The 23202-nt window shown below is 40.6% G+C and overlaps 1 protein-coding gene across 1 annotated transcript in view; it reads left to right on the forward strand.

Moving 5' to 3' along the window:
- The window catches only part of NFATC3 (nuclear factor of activated T cells 3), a 159922-nt gene that overhangs the window by 52059 nt on the left and 84661 nt on the right, over positions 1-23202 (forward strand). The window contains exons 2-3 of the mRNA XM_073659299.1: positions 7118-8225; positions 15409-15571. Of these exons, the coding sequence (XP_073515400.1) occupies positions 7118-8225; positions 15409-15571 (1271 nt within the window). The remainder of the gene's footprint in view (positions 1-7117; positions 8226-15408; positions 15572-23202) is intronic.

The following is a 23202-nucleotide window of genomic DNA, read 5'->3' on the forward strand; positions in this document are numbered from 1 at the left end:
GAAACACCCGTGACACAAGCCCCCCATAAGGCAGATGCTAATTGCCCATATGAGGGTAAATTCCATCCCAACCGCCTTATGACAATCAGACTAGTTCCCTGGTTCAATGCCACAGAATCTAGTGCCCATAACCTGTAATATTATGTTTGTTTGTTTGTTTTTTTTTTTCAAAATGGGCATCCAGGTACTTCATTAGTGAATCACTCATTACAACATTGTGGCAGAGTCCCATTATCTCACTGCTCTTACAGTAAAGAATATGCATCTGTTATTGATTAAACCTTCTTTCCTCTAGACCATGAATGTCAAACTCAAATACAAAGAGGGCGGCCAAAATTGAAAACTTGGACAAAGTAGAGTACCAACCTTGATATTTATTAGAAAAAAAAATGTACAATTGGGAGTTTTTCCTTTATCATGAAATTTGGAAACAAACTTAGAGGTCATCTCACAAGCAAAGTACGTTTTAATTAATAAATCTTAAGAGACGTAGATCACATGACCGCAGTATTGGGTATTTCATTGTGGGCAGGGACGTACATAGAAATCATGGGGTCCCATAGCAGAAGTTCTAAATGGACCCTGCCCCCTCCAAAAAAAACCCCTTAACCCCTTCACCACCTTGGGTTCTTGCATTTTCATTTTTTGCTCCGCTTCTTCCCAGAGCCATGTGAGGGATTGTTAAAATCAATTGAACGACACAATTGATTTTACCATATAGTGTACTGGAAAATAGGAAAATTCCAAGTGCAGTGAAATTGAAAAAACTGTGCAATTCTACAAATGTTTTACCATGTTCATTAAATGCTAAAACTGACCTGCCATTATGATTCTCCAGGTCATTAGGAGTTTGTAGATGCCAAATATATATAGGTTCTTTTTTATTTTAAGTGGTGAAAAAAAAATTCCAAAGTTTGTAATAGAAAAAACAAAAAAAAACGCTATTTTCTGAGACCCGCAGCATCTACATATTTTGTGATCTGGGACCGGATGTAGGCTTATTTTTTGCGTGCCGAGCTGATGTTTTTATTGATACCATTTTGGGGAGGATGCAATGTTTTGAACCCCCGTTATTGCGTTTTATTACAATGTTGTGACGACCCAAAAAACATAATTCTGGCGTTTTTTGATTTTTTTTTTTTTTCTCTTGTTACGTCTTTTACTGATTGGATTAATCCATTGGTTTGTATTGATTGGGCAATTCTGAATGAGACGATACTAAATATGTGTGTATTTTATTTGATTTTTAATTGTTTTATTTAGAATGGTCTGAAAGGGGAGTGATTTGAACTTTTCATATTTTTTTAATATTTAAAAACTTCTTTTTTTTAACATTCTATAATGGGAGACTAGAAGCTGCAATCATCCAATCGTTTGTGTTACATATAGCAGAGCTTCAACTCTGTGTAACAAAAATTCTCATCTGCTATAAGTGGCGACTGCTGGGTGGCGCTCATAGCAGATCGGCTATGACAACCACAGAGGTCTCCTGCTGACCCCCGGTTGTCTTGCCAACCCATCGGCGTCCCGAGATCATGTGACGGGCACGCCAATGGGCGTGGTTTGTGACACTCTTACGGCACAGCCATGTTAAATGTCGCTTTCGGATTTTGACAGCGGCATTTAACATGTTAACAGCCACGGGTGGATCACGATTCCATCTGCGGCTGTTAGGAACACGTGACAGCTGATCAGGTCAGCTGACATGTTCCCGGAAAGGTGCAGGCTCATCAACGGGGCCCTCGCCAAAGACGGGGAGGCAAACTTGGATGTACTTATACGTTGTAGGTTGTTAAGGGGTTCATATTTGGTGGTGTCACATAAGAGCATATATAACAACTTTGCGGCCCTTGCAAAGTAATTTTCCACTTATTGAAGCCCCTAGCTTGCCCCTTCATTGCCCCCATAAAGTATGATGCCAACAAGTGTGTCCCACAAACACTGTATTATATACCCACAGTGAATTCCTCCACAGTACACTCCACACACTGTATGGTGACCACCGCCCCCCCCCCCGCCAACAAAGTATTATGCCCCATCTGTGATCTTCACACAGCCCTCCACACAGGGGCCCTGCATAGTCCTCCTTGCAGATTAATGGTGCCACCACATACGGTGTTGCAGGCCAAATATAATCACCCTGTGGGGAAGATTTGGCTGGAGTTTGACTTGTTTGCTCTAGACGTAGAGGACGGCCCCTTGTCATCGTTGCAGGACTAGGTGTAAAAGGATCATTAGAAAGATCTCTGTACTGTCCCCTCATATATTTGTACATAGTAATAAGATCACCCCTAAGCCTTAATTTTTCCAAACTAAATGACCCCAATAACCTGTCTTGATACTGCAGTCCGCTATGGTCACTCTTTACACTCGCTCTAGTTCAGCTATGTGCTTCTTAAACACAGGAGACCAAGATTGAACATCGCATTAGAAGTGTGGCCACACTTGTGTCTTGTATGAAGGCAAATCTATTGTCCAGATCGATCATTTGAAGATTATTTTAAGTCACATTATTTTTTTTTTGTACCAAATCCTTCAAAATGGCACACATTGTGCAAAATGTCTTTTTCCATTTTTTGCTATTTTTTTTTACAATAAAAAACCAAAGGAGAAAGATAAACGCATGTGAAAGACTGCACTTCTAAACATAGAAAATATTTATTGAAACCAACAAACTTCTAAAAACAATTAAACCACCACCATATAGTAAACCACTCACACCTCTGGTCTGGACAGGTATAAACCAGAAGGTTCCCACATATGGACAACATGTATATGAAGAGAAACATCTTGCAAAAATATTTGAAGTGCAGATATCAATAAATAAATAACAATACTTATGCACCGGCTTGCATTTCAATTATCTACAATGGAAAAACATGTCCAGAAAGCAACCAAAATAAATGGCAGTGGTTAGTAAGCAAGGAAAATAAAGTGCATACAGATATCAAATAACAGACAGAAAGGTCTATGGTGTGTATCGCCATTTTAAGATTGCTTCATCAGGGGTAATGCTAAATGACTAAGAGTCCTCTTATACACATGTGGTGAAAATAGTTGGTACCCCTCGTTTAATGAAAGAAAAACCCACAATTGTCACAGTAATAACTTGAATCTGACAAAAGTAATAAATTAAACATCTATGAAAATGAACAAATGAAAGTCAGACATTGCTTTTCAACCCTGCTTCCACAGAGTTTAAAAAAAAATTAAACTCCTGAAATAAGCCTGGACAGAAATGATGGTACCCCTGAAAATAATGTGACAAAAGGGACATGTTAAATCAAGTTGTGTCCACTAATTAGCATCACTGGTGTCTACAATCTTGTAATCAGTCAGTGGGCCTGTATATAGGGCTACAGATACTCACTGTGCTGTTTGGTGACATGGTGTGCACCACACTCAACATGGACCAGAGGAAGCAAAGGAAAGAATTGTCTCAGGAGATTAGAAAGAAAATGATAGACAAGCATGTTAAAGCAGCTTGATGTTCCTGTGACTACAGCTGCACATATTATTCAGAAATGTAAGATCCATGGGACTGTAGCCAACCTCCCTGGATGTGGCCGCAGGAGGAAAATTGGTGACAAATCAAAGAGACGGATAATATGAATGGTAACAAAAGAGCCCAGGAAAACTTCTAAAGAGATTAAAGGGATTGTCCAGTACTTTGGCATATTTTTAATGTGTTTTAATGATAAATAGAAGCTTCTTTCTAATTACCTCCTGGTGCTGTTTCTGCCTGTGAGTGGCGCGATCAATGGCTGCTCATAGGCATCACGTGATGCCCGGCTGCAGCCGGCTCTGACATTCGCTGATGTCTTGACAAGTCCAGGCTGCAGCCGAGGGTCCCTCTTCCGCATTTCACTGGTGGCTGTTGGGTTGTGGGCGGGGTCACCTCGCGAGTCACACCCGGCATCCACCGCGTGTGAGTCGTTTCCGTTTTTTGCATTTTTAATTTTTTGCTCTCCTTCCCAGAACCATAACTTTTTAATTTTATTTTTCAGTCAATATGGCCTTGTCAGGGATTGTTTTTTTGCAGGACGAGTTGTACTTTTGAACGACACCATTGATTTTACCATATTGTGTACTCGAAAACGGGACAAAAATTCCAGGTGTGGTGAAATTGCAAGAAAAAGTGCAATTTCACAATTGTTTTTTTTTTTTTTTTATAAACCATGTTCACTAAATGCTAAAACTGACCTGTTATTGTGATTCTCCAGGTCATTACGAGTTTGCATATAATAATTTTTTTATTTTATATAGCTCCAACATATTCTGCAGCGCTTTATAATTCAGACAATTTACATACATTATCATGGCTGTCCCCACTGGGGCTCACAATCTAGATTCCCTATCAGTATGTCTTTGGAGTGTGGGAGAAAACCTGAGAACCCGGAGGAAACCCACGCAAACTCCTTGCAGATGTTGTCCTTGGTGGGATTTGAGCCCAGGACCCCAGTGCTGCAAGGCTGCAGTGCTAACCACTGAGCCACTGTCCTGCCCGCATGTATAGGTTCTTTTTTATTTGACTGGTGAAAAAAAATTCAAAGTTTCTAAAAAAAAAATAAATAAAAAATGACCAGTAGCGTCTCCATTTTTCGGGTTCTGTAGCTGGGTGAGGGCTTATTTTTTGCATGCCTAGCCGATGTTTTTATTGATATATCTTTGGGGTAGATACAATGTTTTGATGCAAACAGCATGGATTTATACAGTGTGACCGTAAAAATTGAAACAAATAAAGCTATACTCGCCCCCGATGCCCGGCGTGGCTGCAGCGCTGCTTCCTGGCTGGTTTCTGGATGCCGGCATATCGCGAGACAGAGCGGTGAAGGGCCTGCGGTCACATGACTGTGACTTCACCGCAGGTCCTCAAGCGATGCCGGCATTCAGAGAGAAGCCTTCGGAAAGGTGAGTATTAACTTTATTTATTATTTTATTCTTTTTTTACAGGTACAATGGTACCCAGGTCTGGATGAGAGTCTCCTCTCCTCCAGAACTGGGTACCATCCGCACATAGAGACGCATAGAAGCCGCTTGTAAAAATGTACAGTCGCGGTTTCTATGCGTCTCAATGCAAGTCAATGGCGGGAGTTCCGCTGCTCTTCCGCAAAATTAAATGACATGCTGCGGATTTTTGTACGCAGCATAAACGCTGCGGAAAAATCCGCAGCATGTGTATAGAACATGCAGAATCCCCTTGGGGACCATGGGGGGCGGATTACCTAGCGTTTCACAAGCGTTTATGCTGAGGAAATTCCGCAGCATAAACGCTTGAAAAACGCTACGTGGGCACCCAGCCTCAGGCTTCATGTAGATACTATGCTGTTATGTAACATCAATCCCCTGGTACTTGGAATCTTTTGAGCACCTGCGCTTGTAGTTGCATATTGACACTAATTATTTCTAGCCACATTTTGGTCTAGTCAGGCTTCTATGTATACCGGTGTTGGAATGACCTCAATAACTACACACCGCTTTGTGTTCCTATAGATGACACACATTGTGCTTTTTGCATGTGTAGGCTCTATAGTCATCTTTCTGCTATTTTTATTGTCGCACATGTATGCTGTTGACACAAATAGGCTGTGACTTTAAAGTATATTATTACTTTGGGATGTATTTTTCGATCATTGAATAGTTTTTAAATGTTTTTATCTTTACCCCCTTTTTTGTCTAATAAATTTTTCCATATAATGGATATTAAGGTGTGCACATCCCTTATGTAGTGCTTTTTTTTCCCCTTTTGTTACATGTGGTTTTTCTACATGATATAGCACCCTGGTTTATTTCTTGTAGATCGGGCGTTTCTGAATGCAGCGATACCAAATATGTGTATTTTTTTTTTTTTTTAAAGTTGTTGTTTTATTTTGAATGGGGCAAAATGCAGTGATTCGAACTCCTTTTTTTTTCTAAATTCTACTTTTTACTGGCTTCAATAGTCTCCTTAGGAGACTTGAAGCTGCAATCTTCCGACTACTTGTGCTACACGTAGCGGGGCTTCAGCCCTGCTATGTGTGGCAAAAATCATCATCTTCTATGAACACGGGCTGGCGTTCATAGCATAGCACATCAGCAATGACAAGTACGGGGGTCTTTTGCAGTCCCCCGGTTGTTATGCCAACTCATCGACGCTTTGCGCTCATGTGACAGGGGCGTCGATGGGTGGGGTTTGTGACACGCTTCCGGCGAGATCATGTTAAATGCCGCTGTCAGATATTGATAGCAACATTTAACATGTTAACATCTGCGAGTGGATTGCAATTCCACTTGCAGCTGTAAAGGGCACACAACAGCTGGTCAAATTGGCTGTCATGTGCCGGAAAAAATACAGGCTCAGTGCTGGAGCTCACATCAAATGCCGGGTCATGACCTATGATGTATGTATACGTCATAGATTGTGAAGGGATTAAAGGGATGGTCCAAGACTAACATTGATTTTTAATCCTAAATGTCTATTTAATGTAATACTCAAAACAGCTTTTCTACTATGCTTCAATTAAAAAGTCCCTACCGTTCCCTCTCTATGCTATCTCACGGCTTTATTTTGTTTTCCTACTTCAGATTTGATAACCTTTCTTTTGAGTATCCCCAATGCATGCTGGGATGCTCAAACTGGAAGTAATCAGGGGGCAGAGCCTGCATTCACTACCACAGCCTTTGCCCCATCCTGAAATGAAGCCTCATCAGTGGTTTCCGCTTCAGGGACTGGGCTAGTCCCTCCTCTACTGAGCATGCATCATTTGTCAGTTTATGCTCAATACGCACTCCCTTGTCACTGTGAAATTTTCTATCAATGCACCTTGACCGTGCACTCCCTCACCGGCTGTAATGAGAAGTGGCGAGCAGAGGCCAGCCCTGCTTCCACAAGTGGCGTCTGTTTTGAGGGCAGGGTAAACTCTGCTCTACCTGCTCACCGCGCTCTCTCCTTGCAATGCCCTCTGACAATGCGCTCGATACTTATTCTGTGTTTTTGGAGGTCTTCGGTATTACCGTAGTTATTTATTTCACTTATTACATGTTTTGTGGTTATTTATTTTTCTCTATCATGTTTTAAATACATAGTTTTCTCATTTAATGAATATCACGGTAATGTTTTCCTTTTTCCCATTTTCAGATCTTCAGCCTGATGACAGTGCATTATTTTATATCTTCAATGTAGACCAGCCTTTATCAGCAGTGAACCAGCCCATTTCTCTCTCTCAGCATGGACCTCAGCAACACTGCTCCGCGCGCTCTCCATCTTCTCGCTTACAAGGTTATAAAACTTATGGTACCAATGAAATGCAGGATTCTAAGTACGGTCAGACTGGAGGTCCAAAGCCATTCGAGTGCCCCAGCATTCAGATTACATCAATATCTCCTAACTGCCAACAAGATCCTGAAACCACTGAGGAGCTTCACAATAATTGCTCAGAAAATGACTACAATGAAAGACCATCCCGTGACCACCTCTACCTCCATCTTGAGCCATCTTATAGGGAGCCGTCATTAAGTCCAAGCCCTGGAAGCAGCATTTCCTCTAGGAGCTGGTTTTCAGATGCATCCTCTTGTGAATCTATTTCTCACATCTATGATGATGTCGATTCAGAGCTCAATGAGGCTGCTGCAAGATTCACTTTGGGATCGCCGTTGGCTTCACCTAGTTGTTCTCCCAGAGGGTTTCCAGGGGATGAAACATGGCAGCAGTTAGGTTATGGGGCATCTTTATCACCTAGACAGTCTCCATGCCATTCTCCGAGAACTAGCATTACTGATGAGAATTGGCTAAGCCCACGACCTACTTCTAGGCCTTCATCCAGGCCCACGTCTCCTTGCGGAAAGAGACGACACTCCAGTGCAGATATCTGCTACCAAAGTCCTACTTCCCCTCATCACTCCCCTACACCATCTCCCAGTCACTCACCCAGGGGAAGTATCACAGAAGATACTTGGATCAGTTTGTCTTACACGCCTGTTCCAGGTTCTCCATCCCAGTGCTTCCAGGAGACTGCTGTACCTCTGAAAACGAGAAAAACCTCTGAAGACCAAAGTGCCACATTGCTAGGAAAAGTTGATCTTTGTGCGGAGGAGCAAGGTAATTTATCTCCAACTCGTGAGACCCCTACAGAGGATAATTCAGGCTCTCCTCATCTACTTAAGAAGGACTCCAATGATCAGTTTTTGTCTGTTCCATCACATTTTACATGGAATAAACCAAAGTCTGGACACACTCCTATATTTCGGTAAGTACAAATTAAAGGGAACCTTTTTTTTTTTAAACTTAAACTATACTTCTGTTGACCATCCCATAAAAACAAATTACTACATTTTATCACATTCAGAATATAAAAACTGCAGCCAATGTTTTTTTTTCTTTTGAGTTTTTATTTTAGAGGGGTTTTTTTTTTTTTTTTTTAATGCTGCAAGAACAGGCAGGCAAGAGAGAAGCCCCTAACTGACAATGATGCAAACATATCCATTGCCCTATGCGAAGAAGGCTATTCTCGGTTTTAATGTTTTAATCCCAGCCAATGAATGGGATTTATTTGTATCTCTGCTATCTGTCATATAGGAATTAAATATTGATAATGTATCTGACATGGGCTGGCATCATAGACTATTTAATGGTATGGATATATTATCAATATTAAATCTCTATAGGACAGATACAATTTGATACAAATATTATTCAGCTATATAAATAAATACTGTCTGTAAGGATTATTACTTACTATATAAGGGGTAATGCAAATTAATTTATTGATGGGGATTAAAACATTGGGGAACCCAGCCTATCCTCTCCCTTTCCCCAATTTGGGATTTCTTGGTCAGGATAGGGACTTTTTTCTAAAATTAACATAACTTTTATTCTCATTTTAAATTACCGTATATTCCGGCGTATAAGACGACCTGGTGTATAAGACGACCCCCCTACTTTTCTGTTAAAATATAGAGTTTAGGATATATTCACCGTATAAGACTACCCCTTTTCCAACGCATACCAAACACCGGTAAAAATTAAAAAAAAACAGATTTGAATTTAACATGGTCCTTTTTTAATTTAAATTCTTATGACATGCAGGTATATAGCAGGAAAACTGTCACTCATAAACATATTAAAATAGGGGGGACCCCACGTCATTTTTTGGGGGGGTCCCCCATTCTAATAGCTAGTAAAGGCTAGGTATTCAGCTGGGGGCTGATATTAGTAGCCTGGGAAGCTCCGTGGGTATTACCCTCTTCCCAGACTTCAAACATCTGCCCCAGCCGTCTGCTTAACCTCCGCTAGAGACTATAATGATGGTGGATCCCACGCCAATTTTCTTTTTAAAAAATCCTTTATTTTAACACTAAATGACAATTGAGGGGTTAATAAAGATGCAGTCCCTAAATTATTAATTTTGTAATTAATTTTTCCCAAAAATGTTGACGTGGGGCTTCGCCATATTTTTGTGTCCAGCCAGGTACAGCAGGCAGGAACGGGCTGCACCCAACCACCAGCTGCCTATTTGTACCTGGCCGGACACAACAATATAGGGAAGCCCTTTTTTTTTTAATTATTTCATGAAATAATTAAAAAAAAAAAATACGTGGGGCTTCGCCCTATTTTTGTGTCCAGCCAGGTACAACTAGGCAGCTGGGGGCTGGAATCTGCAGCGCAGGGAGACCCAAGCTTTCTGGGCCCCCCGCTGCAAATTGCAGTCCGCAGCCACCCCGGAAAATGGCGCGTTCATAGAAGCGCCATCTTCTGGCGCTGTACCCAACTCATCCAGGGCCCTGGTGCGGTGGCTCACTGGGTAATAAAGGGGTTAGGGCCAGCTTGGCATTATCAGCTGGCCCTAAGCCCGAAATTCATGGGGTCACGCCAATATTAGACATGACCACCATGAATTTCTAGTAAAGTAATTAAAAAAAACACAACACCCAGAATAAAGTCCTTTAATTGAAATAAAGACACAATTTTTTAATGTTCTAAATTAAACCATACTTACCATCACGCCCATTCCAGCTGAAGCCAACGATCTCCTGCAATAAAAGTAAAATAATAAAGCAACCTCATCCTTACCTCTCCATGGTTCCCAGGAGCGGTCCAGCTCTGCTACATTCACATGACAGGCTGCACCGCAGCTGAGAAGCGCAGGCATGCTTGTGCTCCTCAGTGTCTGACTGTGACGGCATCCAGATGAGCCGAGATCATGTCCAATGAACTCGGCTCACCTCATGCACGTCACTGACAGCGTGGGAAAATTCTCTTGCTCCCCGCATGCGCAGTAGAAGTTTCCCACGCTGTCAGTGACGGACGTCCAGGAGGTGAGCTGAGTTCATTGTCGGCTCATCTGGATGCCGTCACAGTCAGACACTGAGGAGCGCAAGCATGCCTGCGCTTCTCAGTGTCTGCGGGATGACAGGCTGGATGGCAGCGTTCTGCTGCGGTCCAGCCTGTCATCTCGATGTAGCAGAGCTGGACCCGTCCTGGGAACCATGGAGAGGTAAGGATGAGGTTGCTTTATTATTTTTCTTTTATTGCAGGAGATCGTTGGCTTCAGCTGGAATGGGCGTGATGGTAAGTATGGTTTAATTTAGAACAATAAAGATTTGTGTCTTTATTTCAATTAAAGGAGTTTATTCTGGGTGTTTGTGTTTTTTTTAACTTTGACTATGGGGTTAGTAATGGGGGTGTCTTATAGACGCCTCTCCATTACTAACCTGGGCTTGATGTCAGCTGGCATTATAAGCTGACATCAACCCCAGCCCTATTACCCCCTGCCACCGCTACAGGGCAGCGTGGAAGAGCGAGGCTAAGTGCCAGAATTGGCGCATCCTATGAATGCGCCATTTCTGGGGCGGCTGACGGCTGGTGTTTCTAGCCTGGGAGGGGGCCAATATTCATGGCTCCCTTCCTGGGCTATTAATATCAGCCTCCAGCTGTCTGCCTAGCCTTTGCTAGCTATTAAAATAGGGGGGACCCCACATCATTTTTTTGGGATCCCCCATTTTAATAGCTAGTAAAGGCTAGGTATTCAGCTGGGGGCTGATATTAGTAGCCTGGGAAGCTCCGTGGGTATTATCCGCTTCCCAGGCTTCAAACATCTGCCCCAGCTGTCTGCTTAACCTCCGCTAGAGACTAAAATTAAGGGGAACCCCACGCCAATTTTTTTTTTAATAAATCCGTTATTTTAACACTAGATGACAAGTACAGTAACCAACACTATCACTGTACTTCATATATATGTGACTGACATGTTTCTATCTATCTAATCTATGTGTGATGCTCTATCTTTCTGTTCTAAATTGTCGGGTACAGATGCTGAATTGCCGGCCGGCTTTTTTAAAGAGACGGTGCATGAAAACACTATTATTTGTTTTAATAAATCCTTTACACTAAATGACAAGTACAGTAAGCAACACTGTCACTGTACTTCATATATATGTGACTGACATGTTTCTATCTATCTAATCTATGTGTGATGCTCTATTCTTTCTATTCTAAATTGTCGGGTGCCGGCTTATGCCGCTGCTGAATTGCCGGCTTTTCATACATTGTCACAGAAGCGATGCGAACTTCCCTGCTCCGGACACAGCGCAGCGCTTCTGTGACAAGTGAAAGCTGTCAGCACAGAAGCCCTGCGCTGTGTCCGGAGCTGGGAATACGCAGCGATGTGTCAGTTTCAGCACAGAAGCGCTGACTGTCTGGACCTACCGCCGCCGTATTTTAACTCCCTCCACCTTATATTAACTCCGACATGGCAGGGATACGGCCACGGCAGCTTATTAACACCCCCAGAGTATCCCCGCATGTCAATTTCTGAAAGTTCAAAAGCATTACCGGCGTATAAGACGACCCCAGACTAGACAGAAGATTTTTCAGTCTTCAAAAGTCGTCTTATACGCCGGAATATACGGTATATATTCACCCCTTCACAACATACGACGTACAGTTATGTCATGTCCCTGCCTTTTGATCGGGGCTCGGACGCTGAGCCCTCATCTTTCTCGGCAGATGATGGATGAATTATTCAGCCATCATCTGCCTCTAACAGGCACCATAATATTGCAATAAGAGGCGATCACAGCATTGTATCTACCCCAAAATGGTTTCAGTAAAAATGTCAGCTCAGGGAGCAAAAAATTAGCCCTCACATGGCCCCATATCTCGAAAAATTAAAAAAACGTTACGGGTCTTGGAAAATGGCAACAAAAGTAAATTTCTTTATTTTTTTTTTTATAAAAATGTTCACTTTTTTTTTTTTTCAAACACTTAAAAAAACAAAACAAAAAAAAAACACAACAAACATTTATAATCTGTGTAATTGTACTGACATATGGAGAATCACATTGTCAGGTCAGTTTTAACATTTACTGAACTTGCAGAATTAAAAAAAAAAAAAAAACAGTTGTGGAATTTCACTTTTTTTTGGGCCAGTTTCAATGCAGTTGGGATTTGTTTCCCATTTCCAGTGCAGCTCATGATAAAATGAATGATGTCAAAAGGACAACTCGTCCTGCAAACCAAAAAGCAAGTCCTCATATGGCTGTATGGATGGAAAATGAAGACCATCATGGCAATTTGGTAGCGGGGGAGGAAAATATCCCCATCATGGGGTAAAAATTTACATCTGCAAATAGATAATGCTTGCTTAGCGAAGATTAGAATATTAGTGTAAATATTTTCAGTAGCAGACAACTACTTTAACACCTTAACTCAGGCGATTTTTTTCATGTCGGCTTTCCTTTTTTTTTTTCTCTCCACTTCTGCTAAGACTTGTACCATTATTTTTTTTTTCTATCAACAGCCATATGAGGGCTTATTTTTTTGCGGCATAAGTTGTAGTTTGGAATGACTCCATTCATTTTACTATACAATTTACTGGGCAATGGGGGGATAGGGGGGGAGGGGGAATGCATGGAATGAGAGGGGAAAAAATAGGCAATTCCAGCAGCCAGTATATTTTAGGTTTTGTTTTTTATGGTGTTCATTGCACAGTAAAAATGGCGTGGTAACACGATTCTCCAGGTCAGTATGGCTGAACTTGAATAAATTTTTATCTCTTTTTCTACAATAATGTACATGAAAATAAGACACTTTGGAATATATCTTATCAAAGAAATCTGCTTTTTTTCTCCGCCAGGACTGATAATTCATTCTCAATTTTCAGGTAAAATCTGTAGTCATTGAAGACAAAATGTTACATTACTGAGATAGGAGATGGGAGTTACTGCTGGTAAGATTCTGTGTAGATGGAAGGAGCGCTGCCTCTAGATCAGGGATGGTGAACCTTTTAGAGACCGAGTGCCCAAACTGCAATCCAAAACCCACTTATTTATCGCAAAGTGCCCAACACCGCAATTTAACCTGAATATTGAGTTTTTTGTTTAGAAAAACAACTCCTATTTTAGAGCACTATAGAGTCTATAATAAAGAGCTTGTAAGCACTGCACCCCAAGCCTAAGATACCAGCCACTAATTGCAGTGGAGGTCTGTTGATAATGGAGAGCATTTTTAATCAAAAGTAAAATTGCAAAGTTATTTGTTTTTAACCCCTTAATGACTGAAGCATTTTTCCGTTTTTTTGTTTTTTGCTCCCCTTCTTTCCAGAGCCAGAACTTTTTATTTTTTGTTCAATATGGCCATGTGAGGGCTAATTTATTGCAGGACGAGTTGTACTTTTAAATGCCATCACTGGTTTTACAATATTGTGTACTGGAAAACGGGGAAAAAAATTCATAATGCGGTGAAATTGCAAAAAAAAAAAAAAAAATTGCAATGCCACAGTTTTTTGTTTTTATTTTTTTACCAAGTTTACTGAATGCTAAAACTGACCAGCCATTATTATTATTCTCCAGGTCATTACGAGTTTGTAGACACCAAACATGTATAGGTTCTTTTTTAAGTGGTGAAAAAAATTCCAAAGTTTGCTAAAAAAAAAAACAACAAAAAAAAAGCGCCATTTTCCAGGATCTGGGGCCGGGTGATGGCTTATTTTTTGCGTGCCGGTCTGACGTTTTTGATACCAAATTGGGGTAGATCCTATGTTTTGATCGCCCGTTATTGCATTTTATTGCAATGTTGCGGCGACAAAAAAAAAAAAAACGTTATCTGGTGTTTGGAATTTTTTTCTCGTTACGCCGTTTACCGATCGGATTAATTATTTTTTTATATTGATAGATCGGGCGATTCTGAATGCAGCGATACCAAATATGTGTATGTGGGGCTTATTTTTTAATTTTTTTTAAATAGTGTAAAAAAAAGTCTTTAAAAATTTTTGCATACTTCAATAGTCTCCATAGGAGACTAGAAGCAGCAGCTGTTCGATCGCCTCTGCTACATAGAGGTGATGAGCAGACCGCCTCTATGTAGTAGAAATGCTCCTGTGCTGTGAGCGCTGACCACTAGGTGACGCTCATAGCAAGCGAGACATGACAACCACAGGGGTCTGCTGCAGACCCCTTGTTGTCTTGCCCACGCATCGGCGACCCGCGATCACGTGACGGGGTCACAGATGGGTGGGGCTAATGCCGTGCTTCCAGCTCAGCACTGTTAAATTCCTCTGCCTGAGATTGACAGCGTAATTTAACTGTATAACAGCCGCAGGTGGATCGCGATTCCACCCGCTGCTGTTGCGGACACATGTCAGCTGTATACATCAGTATAAATAAAGTTTATATTCACCTGTCCGGCGGCGCTTCTCCTTCCAGGACCTGAGATGACGTCGCGGTCATGTGACCGCAGGCTGTCTCACGATATGCCGGCAACCCGGAAGGAGTGCGGCAGCACACGCGGCAGGGGATCGGTAAGTATAGCTTTATTTTTTACGGTGACACTATATAAATCCATGCTGTTAGCATGGATTTATATAGTGTGACCTAGTTGTCAAGCACTTTCCAAGTGATGCTATCGCCTGGAAAGTGCTTGTAGTCCTCATGCGTAAAGGCATGCATAAACGCATGTGAATATGCATGTGAATGCGAGTGTATTCTGCAGTAAAAACACATGCACAATCTGCATGCTTTTTTTCTGGCAAGGGAGATGCAGAAACGCTGCAGAAATTTTCTGCTTCATTTCTGTATCGTGGGCACATAGCCTAAGTATATAATTCCACATGTGTTAATTCATAGTTTTGATGCCTTCCGTGTGAATGTACAATTTTCATAGTCATGAAAATACAGAAATTTCTTTAAATGAGAAGGTGTGTCCAAACTTTTGGTCTGTACTGTGTGTGTGTGTATATGTATGTGTGTGTATATATATATATATATATATATATATATATATATATATATATATATATATATATATATATATATATATATATATATATATATATATATATATATATATATATATATATATATATATATATATATATATATATATATATTTTTTGTGAACAGATGCCTCTAGAATGAATCCACTCTCTTCCTTAGGACTTCATCTCTGCCTCCTTTAGACTGGCCCTTACCCAGCCATTATGGGCAGTGTGAGCTGAAGGTGGAGGTACAGCCAAAGACTCATCACCGAGCCCACTATGAAACAGAAGGTAGTCGTGGAGCTGTGAAGGCTGCTACAGGTGGTCACCCAATTGTGAAGGTACTACACTTTTAAAATGCTATGTAAAGGGTGGGGTGCCAAAGAGAAAATGTACTTGGAAAACGGAGAAAACATATTAATGGCTTGTGTCCTGGGATGTGCGTGCCTAAGTTATAGGCAAGTAGCCTGCAGCTGACTACTAGGTTCTTTTGACCATTTCAGTTCAGATTGCTAACTAATTTTTACCATGGGAACATTCAGTCACTCTACAGCTCCATTCACATTGGTGATGGTTGCTTTTAACTAATGATTGAGCAGCATTATGTTGGCAAAGAGACCCTGAATCCAACAATGTGTCACTTATTTTACTGGATGCAGTAGTTGTGACACAGAGCTCTTAGATTTTGTAATGCAACAGAACTGAGAAAGCAGACAACGCCCGCACCACAGCTGTCTGTGTACATTGACTATAGGCAGTGAGCTGCTTATCACATGAGAGGGTGTGGTCGGACGACTTGGCAGCTAGTCACGGCAATGATAATGTCCTATTGATAAAACCTTCATTATAAGTAAACAGCACACAACTTTATAAGTGACATCGTTGAAATCTACCCTCATGCTGTCCTCAGATTACATAGTGAAAACCTGCTGACAGATTCCCTTTAAAAATAACTGCTATGCCCCAAGAGCTAATTCATACATGCCGCTTATGCCTATATCTACATGCACATAGTCACTAAATCATTTAACCTGAAAAGTCTAAAATATCAGTGAACTAGTGCTCATGCCGCAGAGCCGAAAGATGGTGTAATTGAGCAGAGGCTGATGAGATGTGCATCTAAATATCAAATCATGCCTTTAGTGAGCAAAAAAAAAGCCCTTGCCTCTTAAATTTAACAGCCAAAGAGCATTCTGAAGATGATGATATGAGAGTGATAAAAGTTGTGCAGCTTCCCCACACCCTAATGCTACATTCATACATTAGTGTGAAGTGTCGGTGTTCTGTTAGATATTTTCTCGGACGGCACACAAACCCAGTAAGTATGTCCAGTTCTGATCCTCAACATCGGATCAGAAAAGGACCTGCTCTGATCTGTAATTTTCATGTATGTGTAAATGGATCCATGTAACATAAAAAAAAAAAAACGAGCAGGATATGGATATTTTTCACAAATGTGTGAATGTAGCTTTACAGACGTACAAAGTGAGGTTTGAAACTTTTCATTCTACACTCTGACTTCTAGCAAGCTTTCTCAACTCCTTTGCTTGGAATATTGAGCTTTAAATTAAATCTGAGCCCGAAGAGGTTTGTTGTCTATTTTATTTTTTTAAATCTTCTAATAAAACTAAAATGAGGCTTTCCAAATAGCTTTACGTTAACAATTTCACACTGTTTTATGTCTGTATCTCTTATGTAGATCGATGTGGTTACATGCTACACCCAAACCCTGTGTTGCTTCCTTCTGTTATCTGTCTATTCAAATTGCAATACATTTATGTCATGACTTTAAAGGGGAACTTTCATAAGTTTGAGCATGTTAAACTCGCCTTACCATTAAGTAATGTCTGCAGAGCTGGGTAAAGCATATTTTTTATTTTTTCATTTCTCCTCTCTGTTGCTGAGATATTAGCTTATAAAGTTTGTTAGAATTTATGATAAGCTCTGCTGTATCATTACACAGTAGCTGCAGAGTTATGTATCATTACCAACCCTTCCAGATCACATTTCACAGCGCTATCACACTTTCCTACACAGAGTGCTGTGAGTTAAGACCTGAAAATGTTTGTAATGATGCACAACTCTGCTCTGCTGTATTTCTACTCAGAAGCTGCAGAGATCAGTGAGGAGAGGGGGCGTGTTCTTTTCTCCCCTGCATGACACCGCCTGCTTATGATTGGTCAACCTCATGCATGAGAAGAAGTACATGATCCCAGAAACAACTCAATGCTGCCTGACCAATTCCTGAATTACAATAGTTTAATTGCAAATGCTCTGCTGATATTTCAGCTTCCTCTATCTTTGTCAGTGCTTTTCACTTTGAATTGAGCAGCAGAGTTTATATCCAACCTGCACTCCAATCGATTCCCCTTGGCTGTAGTCTTGGAGCAGGGGTGGAACAAGGGACACAGTGCCCAAGATCTAGTTATTGATAGGCCCCCAGTAGTTGGATCCTACCTATCTAACACTTTTCACATATCCAGTTCACTCCATTTTACTTACACCACTTGTTTCATGTGCTGTGGGACTTGCAGTTAATTCCTCTTCTCTGGCCATATTTGAGATGGTTGCTGCTGGGAATGGTGGCTCCATGCTATTGCAAAACAGAAATCACTATTTGAGCTAATATCTCTACTTTTGTATGCAACATCTGCATTCATCCAAGACATGATAATCATTGGTCACCTTTATCGGACCTATTCAAGAACTTTTCAGTTATTCCTCCTGTCCTAATGGATCAAGAAGCAAACCTTGTTGGACGAAAGAGTAAAGACCTCCCTATGGAGTGAGAGATTCCTTGAGCTTTGGTGTTGGATCAAGAAAAAAATGTGCAATGTGGATCACCTTATGGCATTTTTAAAATCAGCTGGTAATGACAGATGCTAGTAGATAAGGCTTGGAGAAACCTCTTCAACCTAGATATATATCACTAGGGCTTTTGCCATCTCAGACAAAGTAATACTTGCCATTATTTTGCAAGTGTACTATGGCCTACCTTGGGATGGTAGAACAACAAGCTTTCCTCTGTGGTGGTTCAGATTTTCTCTAAGGAGGAGACATTATTTCCTCCCCATCTGCATTACAGTTGAGAAAAGATCTTCTAAGCAAAGACTTTATGGAAAGAAGAGTGAAGACTAAGCCCTAGTATGGGTGCTTCAAATGTTGAAGTGTTCGCCATAAGAAAAAAAACGTTAAGTTCCAAATGTCTCCACTGTCGGTCATCGATAAACTGCTCCAAGTTGATGCCAGGCCTGACTGGCAGGTCTTCCCATATCCAAAATCCTATTGCAATATGTAGTAGGTGTTATAATAATATTAGCAAATGCCTCTAATTAGAAATGTAGTATAATTCTTCTGATTCGCTATGTCACTTACCCCATTGCTGTAGCTTAGATATCCATGGTTACGACCACTAACAACTAATTCTCACTATTTGAGTGGTTGTAACGATGGGTACCTAAGCTGCTGCAATGCCTGTACATGGGGAAAGCGACATAGCGAATGCTTACGGCCATTCATATAGTGACAATTTAGTTTTTAGTGGCTTTAATCATGGATATCTTAGCTATTGCAACAGGGTAAGCGACAAAGAATCAGAAGAGCTATGCTATTTTAATTGGAGGTATTTGAGATTAATAATATTATAATCTTTGTTTATATTGCGCCAACATATTCCAAGGCGCTTTACAATGTATTATTAATAATAATAATAATAATAATTATTACACCTACTACATATTGGGCTAGGATCTTGGAGATGGAAATACCCCTTTAACCCCATCCCGACATTTGCAGTATCTATAGGTCATCGTCAGGAAGAACGTCATGGCGATCACCCGCACACAGGAGTCTGTGCCCGGGCGATCTCCGCCGGGTGTCAGTTGATTCTGACAGCTGACACTGCGGACTCGGTGGCAGGGGCTGTGCCCGCACTGCTCCTGGCACTTTAACCCGCTAAATGTTGCTATAGCAGCATCTAGTGTGCAGGCAGAGGAAATAAAGCCCCTCTGCCCTTGGATCGGAGACCCCGTGACATCATCGCGGGGCCCGATGTCGTCATGATGACATCTGGTTCACCAGAGCTAGCAAAGTTGATAGATCATGTGCCGTGCATGATCTAACAAGTTTGTCTGTCAGTGCAGGGCCGACAGTTTGTATAGCATAGTGATGCTGCTGCTGCATCCCTATGCTATACAAGCAATCAGACTGCAAAAAGTGAAAGTTCCATAGTGGGACAAAAGTGAAAAAAAGTCAAAAAAAAAAAAAAAAAAAAAAACATTTAAAAAAAAAAAAAAATATAGAAAAAAATCTCAATTATAATAAAAAATATACTGTATATTGTACCCATAAATGTTTATGGAAGAAAAAAAAGTATGCGTATTTGGTATCACCACGTCTGGAATGACCTAACCTCTAACACTGTCCCACTAGTTAACCCCTTCAGTGAACACCGTAAAAAAATGAATAAAAAACTAGGCAAAAAAACGATGCATTATCATGATACAAAAAGTGGAATAAAACGAGATTAAAAAGACTAATGTAAATAGAAATTGTACCGCTAAAAATGTCATCTTTTTCCGCAAAAGATCAAGCCGCCATACAGGTCCATCAGTGGAAAAATAAAAAAGTTATAGCTCTCGGAATAAAGCGATGCAAAAATTTTTTTCTAGAAAATAGTTAGTGTAAAAGCGCCAAAACATAAAAAAATAGATCTGTAGTATTTCTGTAATCGTACTGACCCGAAGAATAAAGCTGATTTAGCAATTTTACCATATGCAGAACGGCATAAAAGAAAATTAAGACAAAATTTGCTTTTTTGTTCTGCCTAACAAAAATCAGAATAGAAAGCGATCAAAAAATGTTGTGTGCCTGAAAATGGCACCAATGAAAAGAACAACTTGTCCCGCAAAAAACAAGCCCCCACATGATTGTTAGCAGAAATATGGAAAAAATCTAGCTAGTATAAATAGCTTGACCGACACTGCAACGGAATGAAAATGGAAGAAATGTCTGACTGAGGAACCCTCTTATAGGTGTTATGTCTGACAGAGAACCACGGTTTTAAATAGCAGGCCTGTAATTTGCTAATACTATCCTTCACAGAATATGGCAATGCAAAAATTAGTTTTTGCAATAAAAAGCATCTTTTAGTCTGTGACAGCTGCCAGTCATAAAAACCTGATATAAATCTGTAATCGCAGCGACCCGAAAATAGTCGTCTAATCACGTATACCGCACGAGTAACGGCATAAAAAATAAATAAAACTCATTCTTCACCTTCTGCTGATTTGTTCATTTTGCCTTCCAAAGATCAAAGTATGGCTCGGCTCACATTTATCCCTCGGCCTGTTCTGAGCTCTTACACCGGGGTTTCCGTGTAAATCTCTGAAATTCGTGATTCAGACAGAACTCCTGGTGGAAGATTCTCTATACTGAGGCAGATGGAGGCACTGTGGACGCTGTCTCACCTGTGATCCAGCAGTGTCCGTCTTTTTAGGTGTGCATAAAAGTGCCGTCAGCCACAATTTTGTGCACTTCTGAAAAGGACACCACTGAACAGAGGCCAGGCTGAGTCCAGAGTAACTCTGCTGCCTCATTATAGCGAATGGATCCCTCGGTGGTTTCATCTGAAATGCGTCATTCGGAGATTTATATGAAAACCCCAATATCAGTGCTCAGTGTAGAGCACAGGATAAATGTGATCTAAAATGTTAAGTAAAGTGTTCCTAACAAAAGCTTCAAATCAATGTAAAGTGCTGCGGAATTTGTTGGCGCTATAAAAATAATAATTATTATTAATCCACAACAAAAAGCACAAAGCCTCTGGAAAAGCGCTATGAAAAGAGATTCCGCAAAATCTGCACTCCCAAATGCAAATGCTGCCTTTCCCTTCTGAGCCCCAGTGTGCCTAAACTACAGTTAGTGTCCACATGTTTGGCATTTCTGTAGCGATGAAAGCTCGCCTAATTTACAGGGTGCATTTCTCCAGAAGCACGAGCTGGGCGCAACGTACTGGTCACTATAATGGCAATTTTCACTCAGCAACATCCACTGCTGCTTATTTCTGGAAAACACCCATGTAGTTAAATTCCTCACCACACCTGTAGATAAATTCCCAAAGGGGTATCATTTACAAAATGTGGTCACTTGAGGGGGGATTCTGCTATTCTAGCACTTCGGAGCTCTGTATATGGAGTTTGCATACTATTCTAGAAAAATCTGTTCTCCAGGAGGTAAATAGCGCTCCGTCCCTCCCGAGTCTCGCCGTGTGGCTAAGCAGTACTGTACAGCCACATATGGGGTATTTCTACATTCAGCAGAAATTGTGGGACACATTTTGGTGCCATTTTTGCCCTTTTCCCAGTGTGAAAATGTAAAATCTTATGCGAAAACAAAAAATTATAATTATTTTTTTCTTCACTGCCCAATGGTTTAAAATTCTGTGACCCACCTGTGGTGTCAATATGATCATTGCATCTCTAGTTGAACTCATTGAGAGCTGTAGTTTGTAAATGGGGGTTCTGCTGTTCTGGCACCTCATGGGCTCTACCAATGTGACATGGCACCCTCAAACCAGTCCAGCAATATCTGAACTCCCATCTGGTGCTTCTTCTTTCTAAGCTTTGCACTGTGCATCAAAAGTAGATTTCAACCACATTTGGGGTGTCCTGCGTACCCAGGAAAAATTGCACAACAAACTTTGGGGTCCATTGTTTCCTACTATCTTTGTAAACAAAAAACTTTAGGGCTAAAACATTTTTGTGGGAATTTTTTTTTTTTTTTCATTTTTACAGATCCACGTTGTAAAATTCTGTGACTCACCTGTGGGTTCAAGGTGCTCAACACACATCTAAGTAAATTGCTTTTCAAAATGGGGTCACATGTGGGGGTTTTCCACTGTTTAGGCACATCAGGGGCGCTCCAAAAGCGATATTTCACCCGCAGACTATTCCTTCAAAGTCTGCGTTAGAAAATGTTACTCCTCCCTTTCTGAGCCCTGCATATGGGGTATCTGCATACTTAAGAGAAATTGCACAACAAATTTTGGGGTCCATTTTTCCTGTTGCCCCTTTTGAAAATAAAAAATTTGGGGCTAAAAGAAAATATTTTTGTGGGAAAAATGGGATTTTTTTTTATTTTACGGCTCAATGATTTAAACTTCTGTGATGCACCTGGGGGTTCAGTGTGCTCACTACACATCTAGATAAGTTCCCTGAATGGTCTAGTTTCCAAAATGGTGTCACTTGTATGGGGTTTCCACTGTTTAGGTACATCAGAGGCTCTCCAAACGCGACATGGCATCTGCTAATTATTCCAGCAACTTTTATATTCAAAAAGTCAAATGGCACTTCCGAGCCCTGCCGTGCACCCAACAGTGCTTTTTTTCCCCACGTATGGGGTTATCTTCTTACTGAAAAGAAATTGCAAAACTTTTGGCGTCCATTTTTTTTTTTCCTGTTATCTTTGCAAAAATAAAATAAAAATTGGGTCTAAAGTAAATTTTTTGTGAAAAAAGTTAATGTTCATTGTTTTCTTCCACATTCCAAAAAATTCCTGTGAAGCACCTGAAGGGTTAATAAACTTCTTGAATGTATCGTTGAGCACCTTGAGGTGTACAGTTTTTAGAATGGTGTCACTTTTGGGTATTTTCTGTCATAAAGGCCCCTCAAAGTCACTTCAAATGTGATGTGGTCTCAAAAAAAAAAAAAAAGTGGTTTTGTAAATTTGGTTTGAAAAATGTGCCACCGCTGGTCAACTTTTAACGCTTATAACTTCCTAACGGAAAAAAGTTATGTTTCCAAAGTTATGTTGATGTAAAGTAGACATGTGGGGAATGTTATTTATTATATTTTGTGACATCTCTCTGATTTTAGGGCTTAAAAATTAAGTTTGATTTTTATTTTTTTTTTTTCCACAAATGAAAGTCATATCAAATAAATTTTACCACTATCATGAAGTACAATATGTCACG

This window comes from Phyllobates terribilis, unplaced genomic scaffold (assembly GCF_046119375.1).
Source record: "Phyllobates terribilis strain yellow unplaced genomic scaffold, ASM4611937v1 Scaffold_13__5_contigs__length_258822181, whole genome shotgun sequence".
Taxonomy (NCBI): domain Eukaryota; kingdom Metazoa; phylum Chordata; class Amphibia; order Anura; family Dendrobatidae; genus Phyllobates; species Phyllobates terribilis.